The sequence below is a fragment of the Monopterus albus genome, unplaced genomic scaffold (assembly GCF_001952655.1).
Source record: "Monopterus albus unplaced genomic scaffold, M_albus_1.0 scaffold100.1, whole genome shotgun sequence".
In the NCBI taxonomy this organism is placed as follows: Eukaryota; Metazoa; Chordata; class Actinopteri; order Synbranchiformes; family Synbranchidae; genus Monopterus; species Monopterus albus.
In genome coordinates, this window is record NW_018127980.1 from 720,181 (window position 1) to 738,495 (window position 18,315).

Below are 18,315 nucleotides of genomic sequence, written 5' to 3' on the forward strand. Positions count from 1 at the left end.
GTGTATTTCCAGCCCAGAGTTCCCCGGCTCCTCTGGGGGATTCTCACCTGTAATGCCGATACAGTGAAACTAGAAAGATGGAGCAGTGCTGCATGAACCGGGGCTCAGACTGATGAAGTTGCAGACATGTGGCCGTCTGCATCAGCAAAATAATGCACTGAACACCTCGAGACTAATTACTTCCCTGATGATGAGACTGCTGTGGCTGAAGGCAGTGACACACAGGACCACATTAGGGCAGGGTTGATGGAGAGTTGGTTCCTTTAATCATGCATGTGGCAACATTTAGTTTTCAGGGTGGCAGGGTTACAGGGTGCATTGAGACATTTTTTATTTAAACTGAAGTGTCCTTGACCTGAATCCCTAGTAGTTTCATGTTAGCTAATCTCTCTCTGACTCTGCTATAAGAGAGCCCCCTGTGGAGAAGATTTTGCTGCAGCGATCAATAGAGAATCACAAGAAAGTAAGAACTGAATAGATTTTTGTTGTTCTGCAATTCAGTGACTTTAGAGAATGTGCATAGCATTGGCCATATGTATAAAGGGGAATCAACAACTTCAATGTTTCTTTGCACAGTTTTCAAAATAAGTTCCAAAAGTTAGTATTTCTTGCAAAAACTCAACAACAGACACTTGCTATTAATGTCTGGCAAACACGTGGAGCTGACCACAGGCGGCTGCAGCAATATCAGCTTCAAAAGTGTAGTATCAGTGCAGTAAGAAAACACATTTAAACTGTTTAGTTAGGACTCTAGATTTTCTAATCATGATATTACAATTGATCATTTTAAATTTGATTTAAGGACCAATTACCAGATAAGCATCACACTGGCACTAAAAGAATCTACAATAACGAATTACCAAACCTAAACCATGGATATTGTTCTGAGCTGAAGTGTTGTACTTTGTTTTATTTTCTCTCTGCTCTGTGACATTCATTAACTGTGCCCTCATTCATGCTTCCTTTGGCTGTTTGTGTTCCTCACTGGGGGCTGTGCTGCAGCTGCAGAAGCCATGGAAGCTCACCTAAAAACAACACCGCAAATAATATTAATTCTTGCTTCCTTTGGCTGTTTGTGTTCCTCACTGGGGGCTGTGCTGCAGCTGCAGAAGCCATGGAAGCTCACCTAAAAACAACACTGAAAATAATATTAATTCTCCTTTATCATGCAGTCAGTATCAATTAAATACATTGTTGATGTTTTGCATGTGCTATGCACTGTACCTGGAGGCAGAAAGGCTCTGCTACTGCTACAGGTCACAGAATCTAACAGGTGACAGAATATGGTAAACACCAAGCACATGTACTTCTCAGGTTGTCAAAAGATTCCACAAGTTATTACTTTAAGATGCTGGATGGTGGATAAATGTTTAAACAAGGACTTCTCATTACCCCTTGCAACTGTTTTGATTACTTCAGAGCATTTAAGCTGGTCCACCATGTCTGTTTAAAACTGTCAACTGTATTTTCTGTTTGCAGTAAAGAGGGAGACAAAAGAGACTAAGCAGAGAACATGAATGGAAGATTTGATAAGGGATTTGTTGGCTTTGAATCTTAACAAATCCTGATATTTTCCCAACTTGCAAGCAGGAACAAAATGGAACCCCTCTCTACGCACTGACATCTAAGACATACACCATGTTGGTTTTTCAGATCTCAGTAGGGTGTCTGGGCTAAAACAGTAGCTGTGAAGACTGAAGCTGCATGTGTGAATCTGTGTGTGTGTGTGTGTGTGTGTGTGTCTGGTCGCCTTCTGTTTAATTAAACGTGGATCTGTCCAGAGGAACAGAGCACAGATGGATGGCTAATAGATCTACCTCCATCACCCTTTTTTCCATTCATTTTTGGTGTGGGGGGGGGTGTGAGGTTGCTGTTATTAGCTCCACTAATCTTCATGTTTCAAGTGGAATGCTGACACAGGACTGACCAGAGATCCCTTAATACGGAGCAGTTTATCTACACAGACCAGCGGTGAGCCGCCACCCTGCTGCTAAAGAAAATTAAAAGAAAGTATTCCCATGATGGAAAGGTGGATGCAAGCTCTCTTGAAAACTTAAGCTGCACCTCTTTAGGGGTGCACTAAGACATTAGCAGCTATACAATTAAGCACCTGCTCAGAGCTTCAGAGAAAGGTAGAAAATGTGTTTTTTTTTTTGTTTTTGCTCTGAATAAATATGCAACCATGATACAAGTCAGTCTAGCTGTCCAAATAAACCCTTTTCTCAGGACGAAGAAGGTGTCTGTTAAGTCTGCATGTAATTACAGCTCTGGTGGTGGAGACAGCCAATTACATCCATGTTGGAGTGGTGGAAGAAAAGGAGGTGATGAGGAAACAAACAAGCACAAAGGGACAATAAGTTAAAGTCCAAGAGGATCAGTGAAAGTGCCAAAAGGAAGAAAAAGGTTGAATGAGACAGAGAAACCACAGAATTTATACAACATGGTCTTTTAACCTTTTCCCCTGACCTGACTCAGCTCTTTCTAGTATGTCTCTTCCTTCCTACCAGACAGCAATAAGAACACTCTCTCACATCTCGTGCTCAATCAGCCCTCCCTCATCTCCAGTAAAAGACAGGCCTTCCCTTGTGGATACATAAGTGATAGGGAATTGAAATTCCCTCATGCTCACCACTAGTATCCTTTTTTGAACAGAGTTCCTTTAGGAATGCTGCCACCTTCCCAAATGTTTCAGTGAAATTTACAGTCGCTTTGTAATGACAGAAGTAAGACAGCTGTCATCTGAGGGAAATGTGTGTGTATGAGTGAGTGAGGGGGTAGGTAGGACCATGCTGCAGTAGATGATATATTGGGCCTCCTAAATTGGTCCTTAATGTGAGATCCGTCTTTTCATTTGGGTATTCTGCAGCTACTAATGTGTCATTGGCAATTATCAGATACTATATGTGCTCTTGAGGTTACAAGGCCTCATGTGGGAAGTTTCATTTAGCTGGCAGTGTATTATTTTGCTTTACAATGGGTCATTACACAACCTGTGGGATGTGCTTTTTCAGCTAAATGTGATTTGGGTCGTTAAATGCTTTTTCAGCAGTTTGGCTGAATAAAAAAAAAAGTTTAAAATGCACATGCAGCATGAGTGATGCAGTGCAGTACATAGGCTATATGTGTAAGCCGAATTATAATCTTCATTCTAAAACCCAAGTCTAAACCAGATGTTCAGGTTTAAGCATCAGCTTTGCCCTCAAACCAAGACTCAAATCTTCTACCAAAAATGGTAACAAAAAAAACACACAAACAAACAAGCAAACACAAACACACTTCAAGAACCCCATGCATCCACAAGGACCTGACCCATATTCTTTAATCCATTTCCAAAAGGGACATGAGAAGCTATGGCTTTCATGTTCATTCTCTAATTTTTTAACAGGATTGTGGATGAAGGATTGTGTGTGTGTGTGTGTGTGTGTGTGTGTGTGTGTGTGTGTGTGTGTATTTGCGCAAAAATAGCTACAGAAATAACACGAACATCACATCATTGTCAACAAAGAGAACACTTGCATGTCAACACTTCTTGCATCATCCCTGTTTGGAGAAAGCTGTGTGGCAGAAAATAAACCTATTCATGTGTGGAGTGATTACTGTATGTGTGTGGTATTAAACTGGTCTTGGTAATAAATCTGATGATTGCTGCCACTGTATAAATACAGCCAGGGGATTTGGTCTTATTAGATGTTCCAATTTCATCACTGCTCATTGTTCATCGTATCAAATGGCTCAGCCTGAGTTCTTAAATGATGAATAGACTGAGAGGAAGAGCGATAGAAGAATGGTACATGTGAGAGCTATTGTTTTGTGTGACATACCTGACCACACCCGGGACAGTCGTTGCCATTCTCACAGGTTCTGTGTCGTGACTGGATACCTCCACCACAAGGCACAGTGCAGCGTTCCCATGCCGACCAGGCCGACCAGTAGACATGAGGTGGGCAGGGCAGGTGTTCATTACAGTACCTGGGAAAGAAAAGCAATGACCGCAGGGGATGACTATGTTTCTGTACTGAGTGCAATCAGACTGAAATCCTCTTAAAAAAAAAAAAAAACACACAACCAGCATATAAGAAAAAAGTCAGCCAGCCAATATCATAGTGAAAAGAAAAAAAAATTACAGAAGTCATGAAAAACATCAAATATTAACATTCACGGTTTTCAAAATGAATTAACCACTCAAGCATCTGAGCTGTTTGCATTTGCACCAAAGTTCAGTCCTGCCAAGATGACTACATACACATGGGGTATCTGAGGTTAATATAATACTCTATTTTGCTAAATACTGGCTGTAGTTTCATATTTCCATGTGTCAGTCAGTCCTTGTCATCTAACTCAGTGCAACAAGATGTAAACACAATAATGACCTACTGTACAGTGTTAGTAACTTCTACAGCTGCTATGAGACAGCGTGTTAGCAAACAGTTGTGTATCCAGAATACACAATGCAACATTAACATCCATTTGAGACCACTGTACAAATGTTTAACATTTACTCTGGTTTATACCAGAGTATACTTAAATTATAATTTAAGGGGTCAGTTAAACTTAAAAATTCATGCTATACGTACAACCAAAAAAAGATTGTCTTTCCATAAGTGGGGTAAAACTATGGAATAATTTAAATGTGGACATAAAAAATAGTAATAGAATTTATGAGTTTAAACATAAGTATAAAGGTATGTGTCAATCAAGATATATGCAAGAACAGGTTTAATGATTAATTAGATGGAACATTGTGGGTGTGGGGTATGAATGTTAGCACTCTGTAATAATTCTTTAGTATATTACTTGTGTAGCGTAGAAGATACTTATCTATGGATGTAATTATGTAGAATGTTAACACTCTGTAATAATTCTGTAGTATATTACTTGTGTGGTGTAGAGGATAATTATTTATGTAGAGATATTGCTTAGGATTTAAAAGTTGTAAGATGATGTCATGGGGTAGGACTAGATAAGTCTAACTTCTTCCTACTTCGTTCAAGCATGTACTAGGTTTAAGTAAATTGATATTAGATTATTATTGTTGGATATGTGTGAAATTACATGTGTTGACATATCAACTGCTTTACATGCTTGAATGAATAAATCAAATCAAATCAAATGCAAGACTTTTAAAGTTTATTTAAATCCATTATATGATGTAGGCTAACTTAATACCTTTCTTGCAGTCATATTACAGAATGACAAAAAAAACAGTCCACAGTTCTTAGTTAAGTACATGAATTGATTGTCATTTATACCCCAGTTTATTAGTATTCATTCATAGCTTGAATAGTATTGAATTCATAACTTTTTCAGACTTTTCCTGAAGTTTAACTCTGTTTTGTTTTCACATGAGAGAAACATAGTATCTGGCTGCAGTATAGCTGCTAAATGTTCCACTGTGTTCATCAGCTAGTCACTAGCATTATCTGCAGACCATTTGGTGCTAGGCTGGTAGTGTACAGCGGGTTTATTAGAGCTTCTCAGCTGCTTGTTGTTGTTAGAAAAGGAGGCTGATGAGAGCTGTGAGACCAAACAGAAACATTACACTTGCAGGCTCCAAAACTGTAATAAAGAGCTGAAAGTTACAAAAAAATACAAGATCAGATGGGACCTGTTGAGTTAGATAATTATCTGCAAATTATTGCACATAGTGACTTAATCTGTTGTTAAAGTAAAAAAAAAAAGATTTAGTGCAGCTACTGGATTTAAATGTGAGAGATGATGTAGGGTATTATGGAGGTTTTGACAATAAAACTTGATTTATACTGAATACAACTGAATACTGCATACAGCTGAGTCATGTATGTAGTACTGTATGTTTTGAAAACTTGCCACTGAACTAAGGTAGCTGCAGAGAGAGTCCACACCACAACACAGGGAAGTCTGCAGAACTGTGGAAACCTCATTTAAAACACTTTTACAAACCAATTTACTGCATCTCATTGATGCAGACATGGCATGCAGAGAACATGGGGCGGTGTGAGTCTGAACGTCAGAATAGAACGTGTCACCAGAGAAGTACAGTATATGGTCTAACTGCCAGTGTTGCATGAAAGTACATTCAAGAAAATTCCATCTGAAATCATAATGAACATGTTGCATAATTCATTGACACAACCTATTAAAAAAGCCACAAAGACGCATGCATCATCTCTAATTACATCGTTTTACAAGACAGGATTACTGCAATGTCTAAAATACTTACTCAGTCTTCATTATACAATAACGACAGACAATTGCCAGGCCTATTAGAGCCATATAATTTATTTTATAACTTTTAAGCATCCTATTAAATTGTTTTTATTGCTTTTTTGTTGTGTTTTGGCACATGGCTGCCTTTTGATTCTTCTTGTGCTAAAATAGCTTTAACTTTATATCTTACTCCAGAGGCTCAGGCTCAATATTTCCATTGTACTATTCCCAAATACTATACTATGGTAAATCAAATGCTCTGTATACCCTGGCTGTTAAAAATCCTCAGAGCAGTGATCTACCTTTTTGGACACTTGCATTGGGATAATACAGTAGGGAGGAGGTGAGTGGAGAAGAGAGGAAGAGTGTGGATTACAATCTTACACGTGTCTGAGCAAAGAAAGAAAGCTGTATAAACACACACACACATTTCCATCCATGCTTGCAGGGTTGTACAAAGACACCTCCGCCCACTTGCTCCACAGCACAAAGAAAAAAAAAAAAAAAAAAAAAATGCTTTGATCAATACAAAGCAGATTTAGAGCTTCAAATCATCATTATACATATTTTAATTATTGGCTTCATTCCATCTTAACTTAGCTTTTCTCTTCTCACTACAAACACACTGAGCTGATGAGACTATAGGCTGACTACACAGTATGGACAATGTCAGTGTGCTAAGGGAAACACCAACAGAAGGATCTTAAATTCAGGCATTAACCAGGCAGATTTAAGTCCAGAGGTTAAAACAAAGCTTTGCCTGCTGCAAAGAATCAGAACCAAACCTAATGGAAACCTGTGGGGTAAAAGAACTGCCAAAAGGGGACAAAAACAAAGTGTAATTTTGGCTTTTGAATCATTTTAGTTTTTATAAATATGTGATGTGCTGTGTACTGGATACCGCTCACATCTTATTTGTGCATACTTGAATAGAACCTCTTTCCATGAATCTGAACAGAGGTTGTAGTGAGGCTTATTGCAGACCCTAGCACCTCTGAAAGGAGGCATGTGCCCTGTAAAATAAAAGCTTTTCACTGTTTGAAAGCTGATACTATAAATGCTGGTCCTTTTCAAAGCCATACAGATGAAAGCTTGAATGAAAGATGTTACCTTCATACCACATGGGCTGAACATCCAAACAGAGGCTTCTTCCATTTTGTACTAGTAATATACATTCCTGACACACCTGGGTATTCTCATATTGAACACACACACACACACACACAAACAAACAATTTCTAGCATCGCCACCTTATCTTTATCTCCCTCAGGCAGACCTGCACTGACAACATCATAATTTATCTGTTAACACATATTCTCTTTCTAGCTCTTTCTCTTTCTAGCTCTCTGCCTTTTGTCTCACTCGCTCTCTCTTTCACACATACACACACACAAACACTCTTCTTCTCTCACTCCTTACTAACAAAGTTCCATTGCCAGCCCTCACAGCTGGCCCCTAACTGGCCCAAGGTGTTTTACATCATTGAGTACCAAGAGCAGGGGAGGGAGATTAAACAAAGGAGATTAAAGCTGAGATGAGAAAAAGAGGGGGTGGCAAAACCAGCTTCTAGCATTCTGTGTTTTTTTGTGCCAGCCAACAATTTTTGGTGTGGTTTGTGAGTAACTGGACTGTGTTTGTCATTCTATGCATTTCCTTCAGGACTGTGCTGGAGCAGTCCGTTTTCACCAAGATCACAAGTGAGTAAGAAAATGAGAGGTTAGTGGAAGGAGAGGGGAAATGAAAAAGTGCAGAGAAATGAGAGAAAAAAGAATGTAATATAAGGTTCATCCTTGAAGGCTGTATCCAATTACCTGCCCATGGTGATGCTGTTTCTGTTGCCATGGTAACAATTGGTAACAGTTTATTTCTCCTCTTTCCTGTCCTTTCCTCTCTGAAATGTATTTATATGCACTTTTACTAGCTCCACCTCTGGATAACTGCAGGAGGTGGAGGAAAACACAGACACTATGGGCGCAGAAGGAGAATGCCTCAGTTTATTAGGAAGTGATATACTGTAATATAACCTCTGTAGTTTAATTTTTAAACCCTATGGATGCTGTCAAAGCTTTTCTCAGTCCTGCTTTGAATTGGCAAACACCAACATTTCAGATAAGCAGAATAAATTGAGAAATGAACAAAACTAAGAATACTCATATCCTGACCTTTTTTTTTTAACCTGGTCTGCTTTGTATGACTCGCTGTGCTTCTTCACATACTTTCTCCTTGAAAAACATTTTTTTCAAGCTTTGAGGGTTGCTTAGAAACTGCACAAACATCTTTAAAAAGGCGATTATTCTATGACAAAGCTTGCAAAGCTTCAAAACGTAGACTTTGTGTGTGTGTGCATGTGTGTGAAAGCCAGATAATTACCCAAGCACAGGCCTATCCCACTCATTCCTTAATTGGCTGTCACAAAGTTGGACAGAAGTGAAAAAAAGAAAAGAAAAAGTCAAAGTCATACAGTAGCTCCTAACTGCAGATTGGAAAATATAAAGCGAAATGGCTTTTCTCTTGTCATTCATGTGCACAGGAGCCCAAACATGTATGTGCAGAAATCATTTGCTTGAACCAGTGTGTGAAAGCATATTTAAACACTTAGGTGTGTGAGTGTGTGCACGCATACCTCTCTTCACGGTTCTGACCCACACACACTCGTCCTCCATGGCGAGGCGTCGGGTTGCTGCAGGAGCGCTGGCGGACCTGGAAGCCAATGCCACAGCTGGTGCTGCAGGGAGACCAGGAGGTCCAGGGAGTCCACGCTCCATTTCTATTGGGATGCAAAGTGCAACACAAGTCAAAGTTACTTTAACCACTGACGGAGTAGTCATGGTGACCAGAAGATCACAACAACAAGATTAAGGCTGGAAGATATTAATTATTTAGCAACACAAATCCCAGGGTTGATGGCATCTTGCGAAATGTGTTAGTTTCTTTAGCTTAAAATATGGTTTAAGTTTGGATGATGAGACATGTTTTTCAGAATTTGAGGGTGTAAATTAGACTAATTAAGAGCATATAACTACACTGAAGTAATAGTCATAGTCAAAGAATATAATGGTCTTTCTTCTGCCATATTCCTCTGTTAGAGTAAAATGACTCTAAAGGCACTGGCTGAAACTCCTTTCCTTAATGTGGTTGCACCAAGGAAGGGCAAAGCCTCAAGGTACTGAACATGAAAACTGAATGTATGCATTTAAGCCCAAACTTTATGGCAAACGTAGTATTAATGAAGAATAAACACTGCTCTAATTCTAAATCCATAATATGTTCATGCACTGTATTTTGCACAGTACATCTGTGAGTAAATTACATTATACTGCTGCTGGTTACATGACCAACCTTTCTTTCTTTCATGCACATGACTCTGCAGAGTCATATTAGCAGACTACTGAATGAATATTTATGTGCAATACTTCTACAGTAAACATTTTTGTCATCACAGTTTAGGACTGGAACACATACAGTAATTGGTAGGGGAAGACGATATAGTGAAAGAATCTTTCATCTCAACTATTCCATGTCCTGATAACAATGACATCAATTGGGTTAGGGTTAGTCAGGTATCTGTAATGCCTTTAAAGGGAATGAGAGGAGCTGGTTTGACTGGCTATAATTAAAGCCAGCGCCATCTCCACCTGCTCATGATGCATTCCTTCCTCTCACAATGTATTCTACCTCTCTTCCACATTATGCCTGGTCATGCCCAAAATGCACCAGTGCCGATGGTCACCAAATTTGTAAAACATTGCAAAATATGGGCAAGTCCCTGCTTTGCACTGGCAGGAGAGTAGAGCCCACTGTACAAAATGCACCTTTGATTTTAATCTGGTAATCTGTGGTAACCATATATCATTACTTTCAGACATTTATGCCTATTCTTGGCAGTAGCCATAAAACAGCACAGCAGCATGTCAGTTAATTTTAACTTTGAGAGTGTTAAAATCAGCAATGTCAGCTGAGAGTGTGGAAAAACACAATACGCAATCAGCACCTGTCAGCTAAAAATAACTGATACTGAATATGCAGCATGGAAACGTTTCCTACAGGCATCTGATGACTGCAGATGCAGGGAGTTGAGGATTTACCTTGAGCAGTTGGCGACCTCCACACTGATCCCATGACACTGCTGGCCACCACACTGAGGAGTGGGGTTATCGCAGGCTCGTGTCCGACACAGACAAGACCCCGTACTGCCGCCATCATTATGGCTACATGTGGCCCAGCCTGTCCAAGCGCCAAAGCCTCCATCGACTGTCACATTACGGACCTGTTAGGAACAAAAAGGGCAAATAAATAAATAAATAAATAACATTTGAGAGTAATGGCTTTTCTCAGAAACCAGTCCTGCATTAGCCTGATGCTCCCAGGAATGTGCTGCTCTGGGAAATGCAGCCCACAGCCATAGCAAACAGAAATCAATTTTCCTCAAATAGATGAAAAAGTAACCTAAAATAATATCATCTATATCACATGCAAAATTGTGCAGTTACAGGGACAAAAATGGGCTGTAAACACATGGATGATTTTGTCATAGGGAATTTTTATAAGAGGATATGATGAGATTCCAGCGTAGCAAAAAGAGAAATTCAGAAAGGCAAATGAAAGCTGTGAATGGACACACTGAAAGGAGAAAAAATAGGAGGAAATAAAGGTGGCTGCATAAATATTGTAGATATATGAAACAGAAAGGCTCTGATATTATAAGAGCTTCAAATTACAAATGATGTCCTGTGATATGAATTAAATACAAAGCATCAGTGTGACATTCAGGGCTGCAGATGATATCAGCCACACATTTCAGGGTGATTTAAAAATGCAAAGAAAACCTTCATTTATATTATACAATCCTGTATAGTTGAGAGATTATAAATGATTTAAAATGTCACATGTAAATAACATCATCCATTACGCTGCATATTTGTTACTAAAAATAAGTATGAAAGGACAATAAACACATAAAAAAGCTTTTTAAAGGTGAGACAAGTACTTGTGTAATTTCTTTCATTAAAAGTTGAGAATAGAAAGGACACCAGGAACTACGTGATAGATAACTAAGCCTTGTACTCTCCTTAAATACACAGAGATACTAAGTTTTGCTTGTCTCCATACAGATGCGAGTCTGTGGTTCCACATTTGTCAATTTGTGAGCAAAATGGTAAAGTGTCCCTCCTGCCCCTGCCTAAACCACACAGTTGTGTCTGCAAACCCTTGACTGGGTTCCAACTTCAGACTTTGACTTTGCAGGAGAAAGCAACCGAGCAGATGTTTTGCCAGTTCATTAATTCATAGGGAGTGAACCTATTAGTGTGATAAAAATAAAGCAGCTTGTTTTTGTTGGTTTCTACATCTTAGCATTGAACTGTTGCACAAAGACAGTTTTCCCATTCTGGTCGGGTTTCAGAACCCATATTGTAGGACCATTTCTCTCTGTCACCATACAAAGTTAATTCATACTCACTCTAAATAGATTGGACCTGGTTAGACCAAGGTTAAGTGAGTAAATACGTATTTATTTCATCAGTGGTACAGGGAGTGGTACATCAAAACTAAAGGATTAATGGCAACACTGCTGCTGGAATCATGGATATGCTTAATAAGATACGACATTTAACTTGCTGATCATGTTATGAATATGTGCATTACTGTCTGTATTTATATGCTCTATTTAAACTGTTTATAAAACCAAAACCCTTTAAAGCTAATGCATGCCTACAATATTATTGCACAGGTCTGAAGCTTCATTTTGTTTGGTTTTCTTATTGCTAACCCTACGACAGTTAAGTTGGAGCTCTTGGACCCCCAAGGGATTAAAGTAATAGTCTGACATTTTGGGAAGTGCATTTATTTGCTTTTTGCTGAGAGTTGAGATGAAAAGGTCGACGAGAAGATTGACACCACTGTCAATTAAATGTGATGCTGGAGCCAGGAGACAGTTTAGAATTAAGATTGGAAACAGAGGTAAACAGTGAGCTTAGTTCTCTCCAAAGGTAAAAAAAAAAAAAAAAAAAAATCCACCTACAGAACCTGCTAACTGGAATGGCTGATAATTTGATTTTTTTTTTTGGCAGAACTAGGCGTTTTCATTCCTCTTTTCCAGTCTCTATGCTAAGCTAAGCTAAGTTAAGCTAATCATCTCATGGCTCCAACTTCAAATTTCCCAAATGGCTGATGTTCTCATTCAACTATTCTTTATATTATGTATTATAAGCAGTAAAGCTAACCTGACTAGTTTCAGGTTGAAATAACTTTAGTGAAAGTAAAACTGTGTTTGACAAACTTTTGACTACTGAAATTATTTACAGCAAAAGAAAAATTGTAGTGGTTAACACTGCTGCCTCACAGCAAGAAAGTTCTGGGCTCAAACCTTGTGGCTGACTGGGGCCTTTCTGTGTGGAGTTTGCATGCTCTCCCTGTGCTTGATTGGGTTCTCTCTGGCTACTCCAGCTTCCTCCCACAATCCACAGACATGCAGGTCAGGTTTACTGGTGACTCTAAATAGATCATAGGTGTGAATGTGAATGGTTGTCTCTCTGTGTGTCAGCCCTGTGATAGACTGATGACCTGTCCAGAGTGTACCTCACCTTTCGCCCCATGACAGCTGGGATCGACTCTCTAATGGATAAGTGGAATAAATAATGGATGGATATGCATCTGTCCTTGTATATGTCTGAATGCATATGTGGATGCAGGGTTGGCCAAGTTTCTGCCTGAGCTCTGCTGACTGATGCCCCTGGGTGCACTGTAGTATGAGTGCCAAATATCTTTCTGAGCATGAAGCCACATAAAAGAGTACGAAGGCACACAGCACTCTTTGCTGTGACTGGCCTGAAAATTGTCTGTGAAAAGCAGAGCCATAGTGAAATTGAAAGGCTTACCGCCTCCTAATACTGCTCCCAAATTTGGTGCACGTTAAAATAAATGGAAGAGCTGTTTTGCTAATGAACAAGCAGTCAGAGGTGAATGATTGAGGCAGTGCTCTTGATCATTCCCGAGGTACATGCCGCTCCCTTAAAGTCAAGCTGTTCTGTCCCAAGAGGCCTCTCTCTGGTGAGGATATTTCTCAGGCTGGGTTTAGGGGCTGTTGCTTGTAAGTTGTGAGTTTATGGAGAGAATACAGAGCAGGCTGTAGCTTTCAGAGGAGAGGAGCATGGATTAATGTGAGTAATAAATTCGTATGGAGAAGAGAGTGAGTATGGAGGCCTGGTAGAGATAGTTGAATTACACATCAGCGAACAGCACTGTAATACTCACAGGGCATTTGGTGATGCTCTGCTCCCATTGGCTCATTCTGACACTTTCCTCCAGGGTGGTGCATTTCTTCAACAATAGATCCCAACCACAGTATGGGTCCCTGGCCCCGACACATGCTCTGAAAGGAGAGAATAACATTCACTTTTAAGGGGCTTTTATTTTCTTGTCATGTGGCTCAGCATCATGGCAGGACATAAGATCAAACATCAGGTTGAAGAGACAGATTGTGGATAAAGCTAAAAGATTAAGTGGCAGAGAGAAGAGAAGGGGAAAGCAAGAGGTATTGAGGCAGAGAAAAAGAAAGGAGAGAAGCTAGTGAAGAGATAAGAAAGACAGGACAAAAATGTAAATTCTATTTATTTATGAATGTAGAGCACTGGGATACTCTACAATGCTAACACTGCATCAGAATCCTAAAATTATATCTTAACACAATGTGCTGATAGATTTTTCCAGTAATCTCTGGTGAAGCACCGGGATTATATCTTGTGTTTGCATACATACATATACACATCTGACTCAAATAGCTTATCAGTCCAACAAATATTCACTGTGATGACGCTGTAGAGATAGTCAGATCAAACTTAGGTGGTGTATTGAGTGTAATAAAAACCTGGTGTTACTCTTTTTATGCAAATATGGGTCTGCAGTGACAGCACAATGACATATCTTTGAGGCACAGGCATAAATGCAGCCTGACATGTCCCTAGTGAAATGAAACTAAAGTTGACTGTGGGTTTCATATAAAGTGTGTTCAGACACAAACACAAGTGCTCTTATACAAGGACGCAAGATCATATGCATCCATCCATATGAAAATGTAGAAAAGCAAACACAAAGCGCCTGATGCAGCATCTGTGTGGCAAATAGAATGCACAGAGCTATAGTCTGTATGTGTATGTAAAGGCATATCAGAGGTGACAACAGTAGTACAAAATGAAAGGGAGAATGAATAAGCTAATACCTGTCTTTCAAGAGGCCTTAAGGGCCTTGCAGATTGTACACCACCCATCAGTGAGCTACTCAACCAAACAAAGACAGGCAGCCTTCTAATATTTCAAAGAGGTAAAACGTCAAAGAAGTGCCCGTGATGAACTCAGTAATGCTCCGTACTGTCAGTCCATGTGCCTTGTTTTATTCCTTTCATCTGTTTTTTTGGACTTTCTTGCCCTGTCTTAAAGAAATACATGAAAGAGGTGCTGCAGCATACTGTATATTGTAGAGCCACAGCTGTAATATGAAGCCTTAACTCTTCTGTGTATTCTAATAACAGCTCATTGGGCAAGAAATAAAGAATACAGGTGTGTTTCTTTTCTGAATGTGATGATGGATGGGATCCCAATCCTGTGCTGAGTCTTCACACCCCAGTATTTATCCTTTGACAGAGCATCTTCCACACAGACAGAAATGCAATATATCTGATAAACATGGGCACAGCTGCCAGCAGAACTGTGCGCAAGGCAGAAAGCACATGGTTCTGTGCGCAGGTCAATGACAGTGACAAGAGGACAGTGAGACAGATTCACAGAGGGCACCAGTGTGCGCCTCCAGTGGCCCAGACAAAAGCTGATTTACAGGGTTTTAAATCTTAGCAAAGGCCCCTGACCAACACACAGGCCTGTCTGTCTCAGATAAAGAGCATGTTATGAAATTTGGAGCTTTAAAACTTTGCTGTGTGCACATTTGCTTTTGACAGTTTCCAATGAGATTAATGGTGTTTTGTGTGCATGTACTCACTCTCTGCTCTTGTGGTAGCTGCATCTCTTCAGTGGGATCTTGATGACCTGGTCTCTTACACCCACATAAAGCTCACTACGGCTGTGGAGGATCAGCAGGCTTCGGATCGGCTGCCTCTTCCTGGGTGGAAACAGCTCGATCTCCTCCAACAGACAGCTCCCCATGGACAGATTGAGTGGGGAAAGCACTTTTCTGATAGTACCATAATCTGGGAGAGAGAGGGAGGAAGAGAGGATTTCATCACAATGAGGAAGGAGGGAGGTTGTTTGCATGAGAAAAGGTAAAGTAGTAGCAAGGGTTGTAAAGTTTGAAGAGGAAAAAACACAACTATACCTCGAATGAGCAAAAATGCACAGAAGCTAATCTGAATTTAATATGAACCACACAACAATCACTTCCTAACAGAGAGGTCCTGAAATAAGGCTGTCAAAAAGACAGACTGGTGATGGCGGGTGTGCCAAGATTGGGTATGCCATCAACATGCAGTGCTGTAGATGCAAACAGGGGACCGGTATGGCACCTGAATGCATGATTTCCACCCCACTTTTCTTTAAGGAAATATTCAAGCAGAAGAAACCACTTCATATTTCTGACATAAAAGAATGTGGAAATCCATGTCATTGTGAATATATCTTGACCTTTATCTTGTAATAATGATAGAGACAAAGTTAGGGGAGAGCAACAACAAATAGTCTATTACAGATGCAATCCCTTGGGTGAAGGAAAAGTAATTATGAGCATGGAGATGCCAGAAGAGTGAATTACTAATAGTTTTAATATAGGGAATGTAAAAGTTAAGTATTGCTTTAAGCAATGTTGGGCACTAGCACAATAATGTTAATCTCTGTGTTCAGACTGCTCCAGGATGTGCAAGTTAAGGGTAGGGACTGTAATAATAATAATTATAATAAAAATAATTTTTGTATTTCTTGACTTATCTCTATTTATTTCTCTGTCATTGTGCCTTTTTATATATATTTCCCCCCTTTTATTTTCCAAATAGGAGCTATTGAGTTCATCACATTGGCCTCAATCAACTGAATGTATTTACTAAGTGTTAATAAGAGCATGTGATTAGGCACCTTATGTGCACTACCCAATGGCCTTGGCAGTGTTTCATACGTTTTCATTAACGCCCCGTTAGTGTCTAGAGAACTTATCTTTCTTGTGTGGGCAGCTCTGGTTTGACAGTACATTGATCATAACACCATGCAAACAATGAGAGGGGAGCTTTTGAGGGAGATGCCAAGCATGGGGGCAGTGAACTGGAACAGGCTGACGGTGTGTGTGGGTGTGTGTGCTTGTACTGCATGTGAGATATCCTAAATAACACTGACGCTACAACAGGAAGCTCATGTTGACATTTCCCAGTGGGCCTGTGGTGCATTAGCACAGTGAAGTGGGTCACTACTTTCAAATCCTGTTTTGCACTCCCATTCATAATCCATACTGCATGTTAGTGTATATCATGATACAGAACAGACACCAGTGTGTTACTGATATAGTTTCCAGCGCTTTATCACATATTGTCATACCAGTATGATCAAACAGCGTCCCGATAAGCAGGCAGAGCCATGCAGTTCAGAAAGGGCTAAATCAGAGCCATGTGCACGGTATGTATGTGTGTTATTCATTGCCTGTCTGTGTGAAGTACTACAATGTGGTGTGATGTGTGTCTATCAGGAGGTAAAGAGTGATCAAGCTGGTGTCATAAGACTAAGCTTTGACAGAAATATTGGTTTTTGTCCTCTTCTTGAGGGAGACCTCACTTCAAATTTAACACTGAAAACAGTGCTATTTTAAGAAGAAGCTTTATTTTATTGTGACACGTACAATGAAATTTTGTTTGGAACTGAGGGCCCCGGGCTGCTGCATGCATACATGGTGCCATCATGGGCAACTTGGGAGTTCAGTGTCTTGGCCAAGGACACTTAAACATGTGGACTGTAGGCACCAAGATTCGAACCTTCAACCTTTCCGGTTGGGAGATGAGTTCTACCCACTGCACAAAGTCTGTGACACCAACTTTTTCAAACTGCCCACTACAAACCCATGATAGCAGACAAAATAAAGCAAAAACAGAAACATTTCTCTCATGAAATACCTGAGATTGTCCTAACTTTGGCAGAAAATTCATTTAAATAGACCCAATCACTCATGTTAAGAAGCTGACTGAAAGAACATTCTTTCATGGTCTTTAAGAGGACAAAAAACACCTCATAGCTTTCACATGCAAGCATCTAAAAACATATAAATGGCAGAAAAATTCAATAATATGTACAATAGGGTATGTAGACGCAAATATTGTACATGCATGAAAACAGACCAGTTTTAAAAACATGTATAGCAAATGCTGAAAAAGAGTCAAACACAAGCCCACACACAGTGTTAGGAACCTACCAGTAGCCAAGTATATGATGTGAAACAACGTGTCTTTCCCCTGCACCACATCCACTGCCACATGAGTGAAGCGCACATTGTCCTCCATGAAGTAGGGCACAGGAACCACAGGTTGGACCACCTCATGCATCAGCAAAAACTTTTGAGCATCCTGTAGGTTTCTTTCAGTCAGGTTCACATAGGAGCCAGAGTCGATGGTGCCACACTGTGAGGGTGGGGAAATCAAATCAAATCAAATCAAATTTTATTTGTATAGCGCCAAATCACAACAAAAGTCATCTCAGGACACTTTACAAAGTAAGGTCTAGACCTTACTGTTATCAATATTATTACATAGGGAAAACCCAACAAATCCCCCTTGAGCAAGCACTTGGCGACAGTGGGGAGGAAAAACTCCCTTTAACGAAAGAAACCTCTGACAGACCCCGGCTCTTGGTGGGCGGCCTTCTGCCTCGACCGGTTGGGGTGAGTGGATAGAGGAGAGACAAAAGAAGAAAAGCAACAAGACACAACAATCAAACACTGATCAGGTCGATGTGGCCGGTGACTGCTCGTCAGAGACATAGAGCTCCAGGGCCAGGGCAACCTGCAGAAAGGTACAGGGAGAGAGAGAGAGGACACACTACGGGAGAAAGGAGACACAAAGTTAGTAATGTGTAATAGTGGCAAGCTAGTGGCAGAGGTGCATGCGCAGACAACTGGAGTTATGACCTGGTCTGAACAGCCAGATTTTAAATCAT

The 18,315-nt window shown here is 40.1% G+C and overlaps 1 protein-coding gene across 2 annotated transcripts in view; it reads right to left on the reverse strand.

Annotated features, from left to right (window-relative positions):
* Positions 1-18,315, reverse strand: part of sema5a (sema domain, seven thrombospondin repeats (type 1 and type 1-like), transmembrane domain (TM) and short cytoplasmic domain, (semaphorin) 5A) — a 119,487-nt gene that overhangs the window by 31,084 nt on the left and 70,088 nt on the right. For both annotated transcript variants that reach the window (XM_020609637.1, XM_020609636.1), the window contains exons 10-15: positions 17,576-17,780; positions 15,176-15,383; positions 13,439-13,556; positions 10,273-10,454; positions 8,811-8,954; positions 3,822-3,969 (exon numbers count right to left, since the gene is read on the reverse strand). In XM_020609637.1, coding sequence (XP_020465293.1) covers positions 3,822-3,969; positions 8,811-8,954; positions 10,273-10,454; positions 13,439-13,556; positions 15,176-15,383; positions 17,576-17,780 — 1,005 coding nt within the window. The remainder of the gene's footprint in view (positions 1-3,821; positions 3,970-8,810; positions 8,955-10,272; positions 10,455-13,438; positions 13,557-15,175; positions 15,384-17,575; positions 17,781-18,315) is intronic.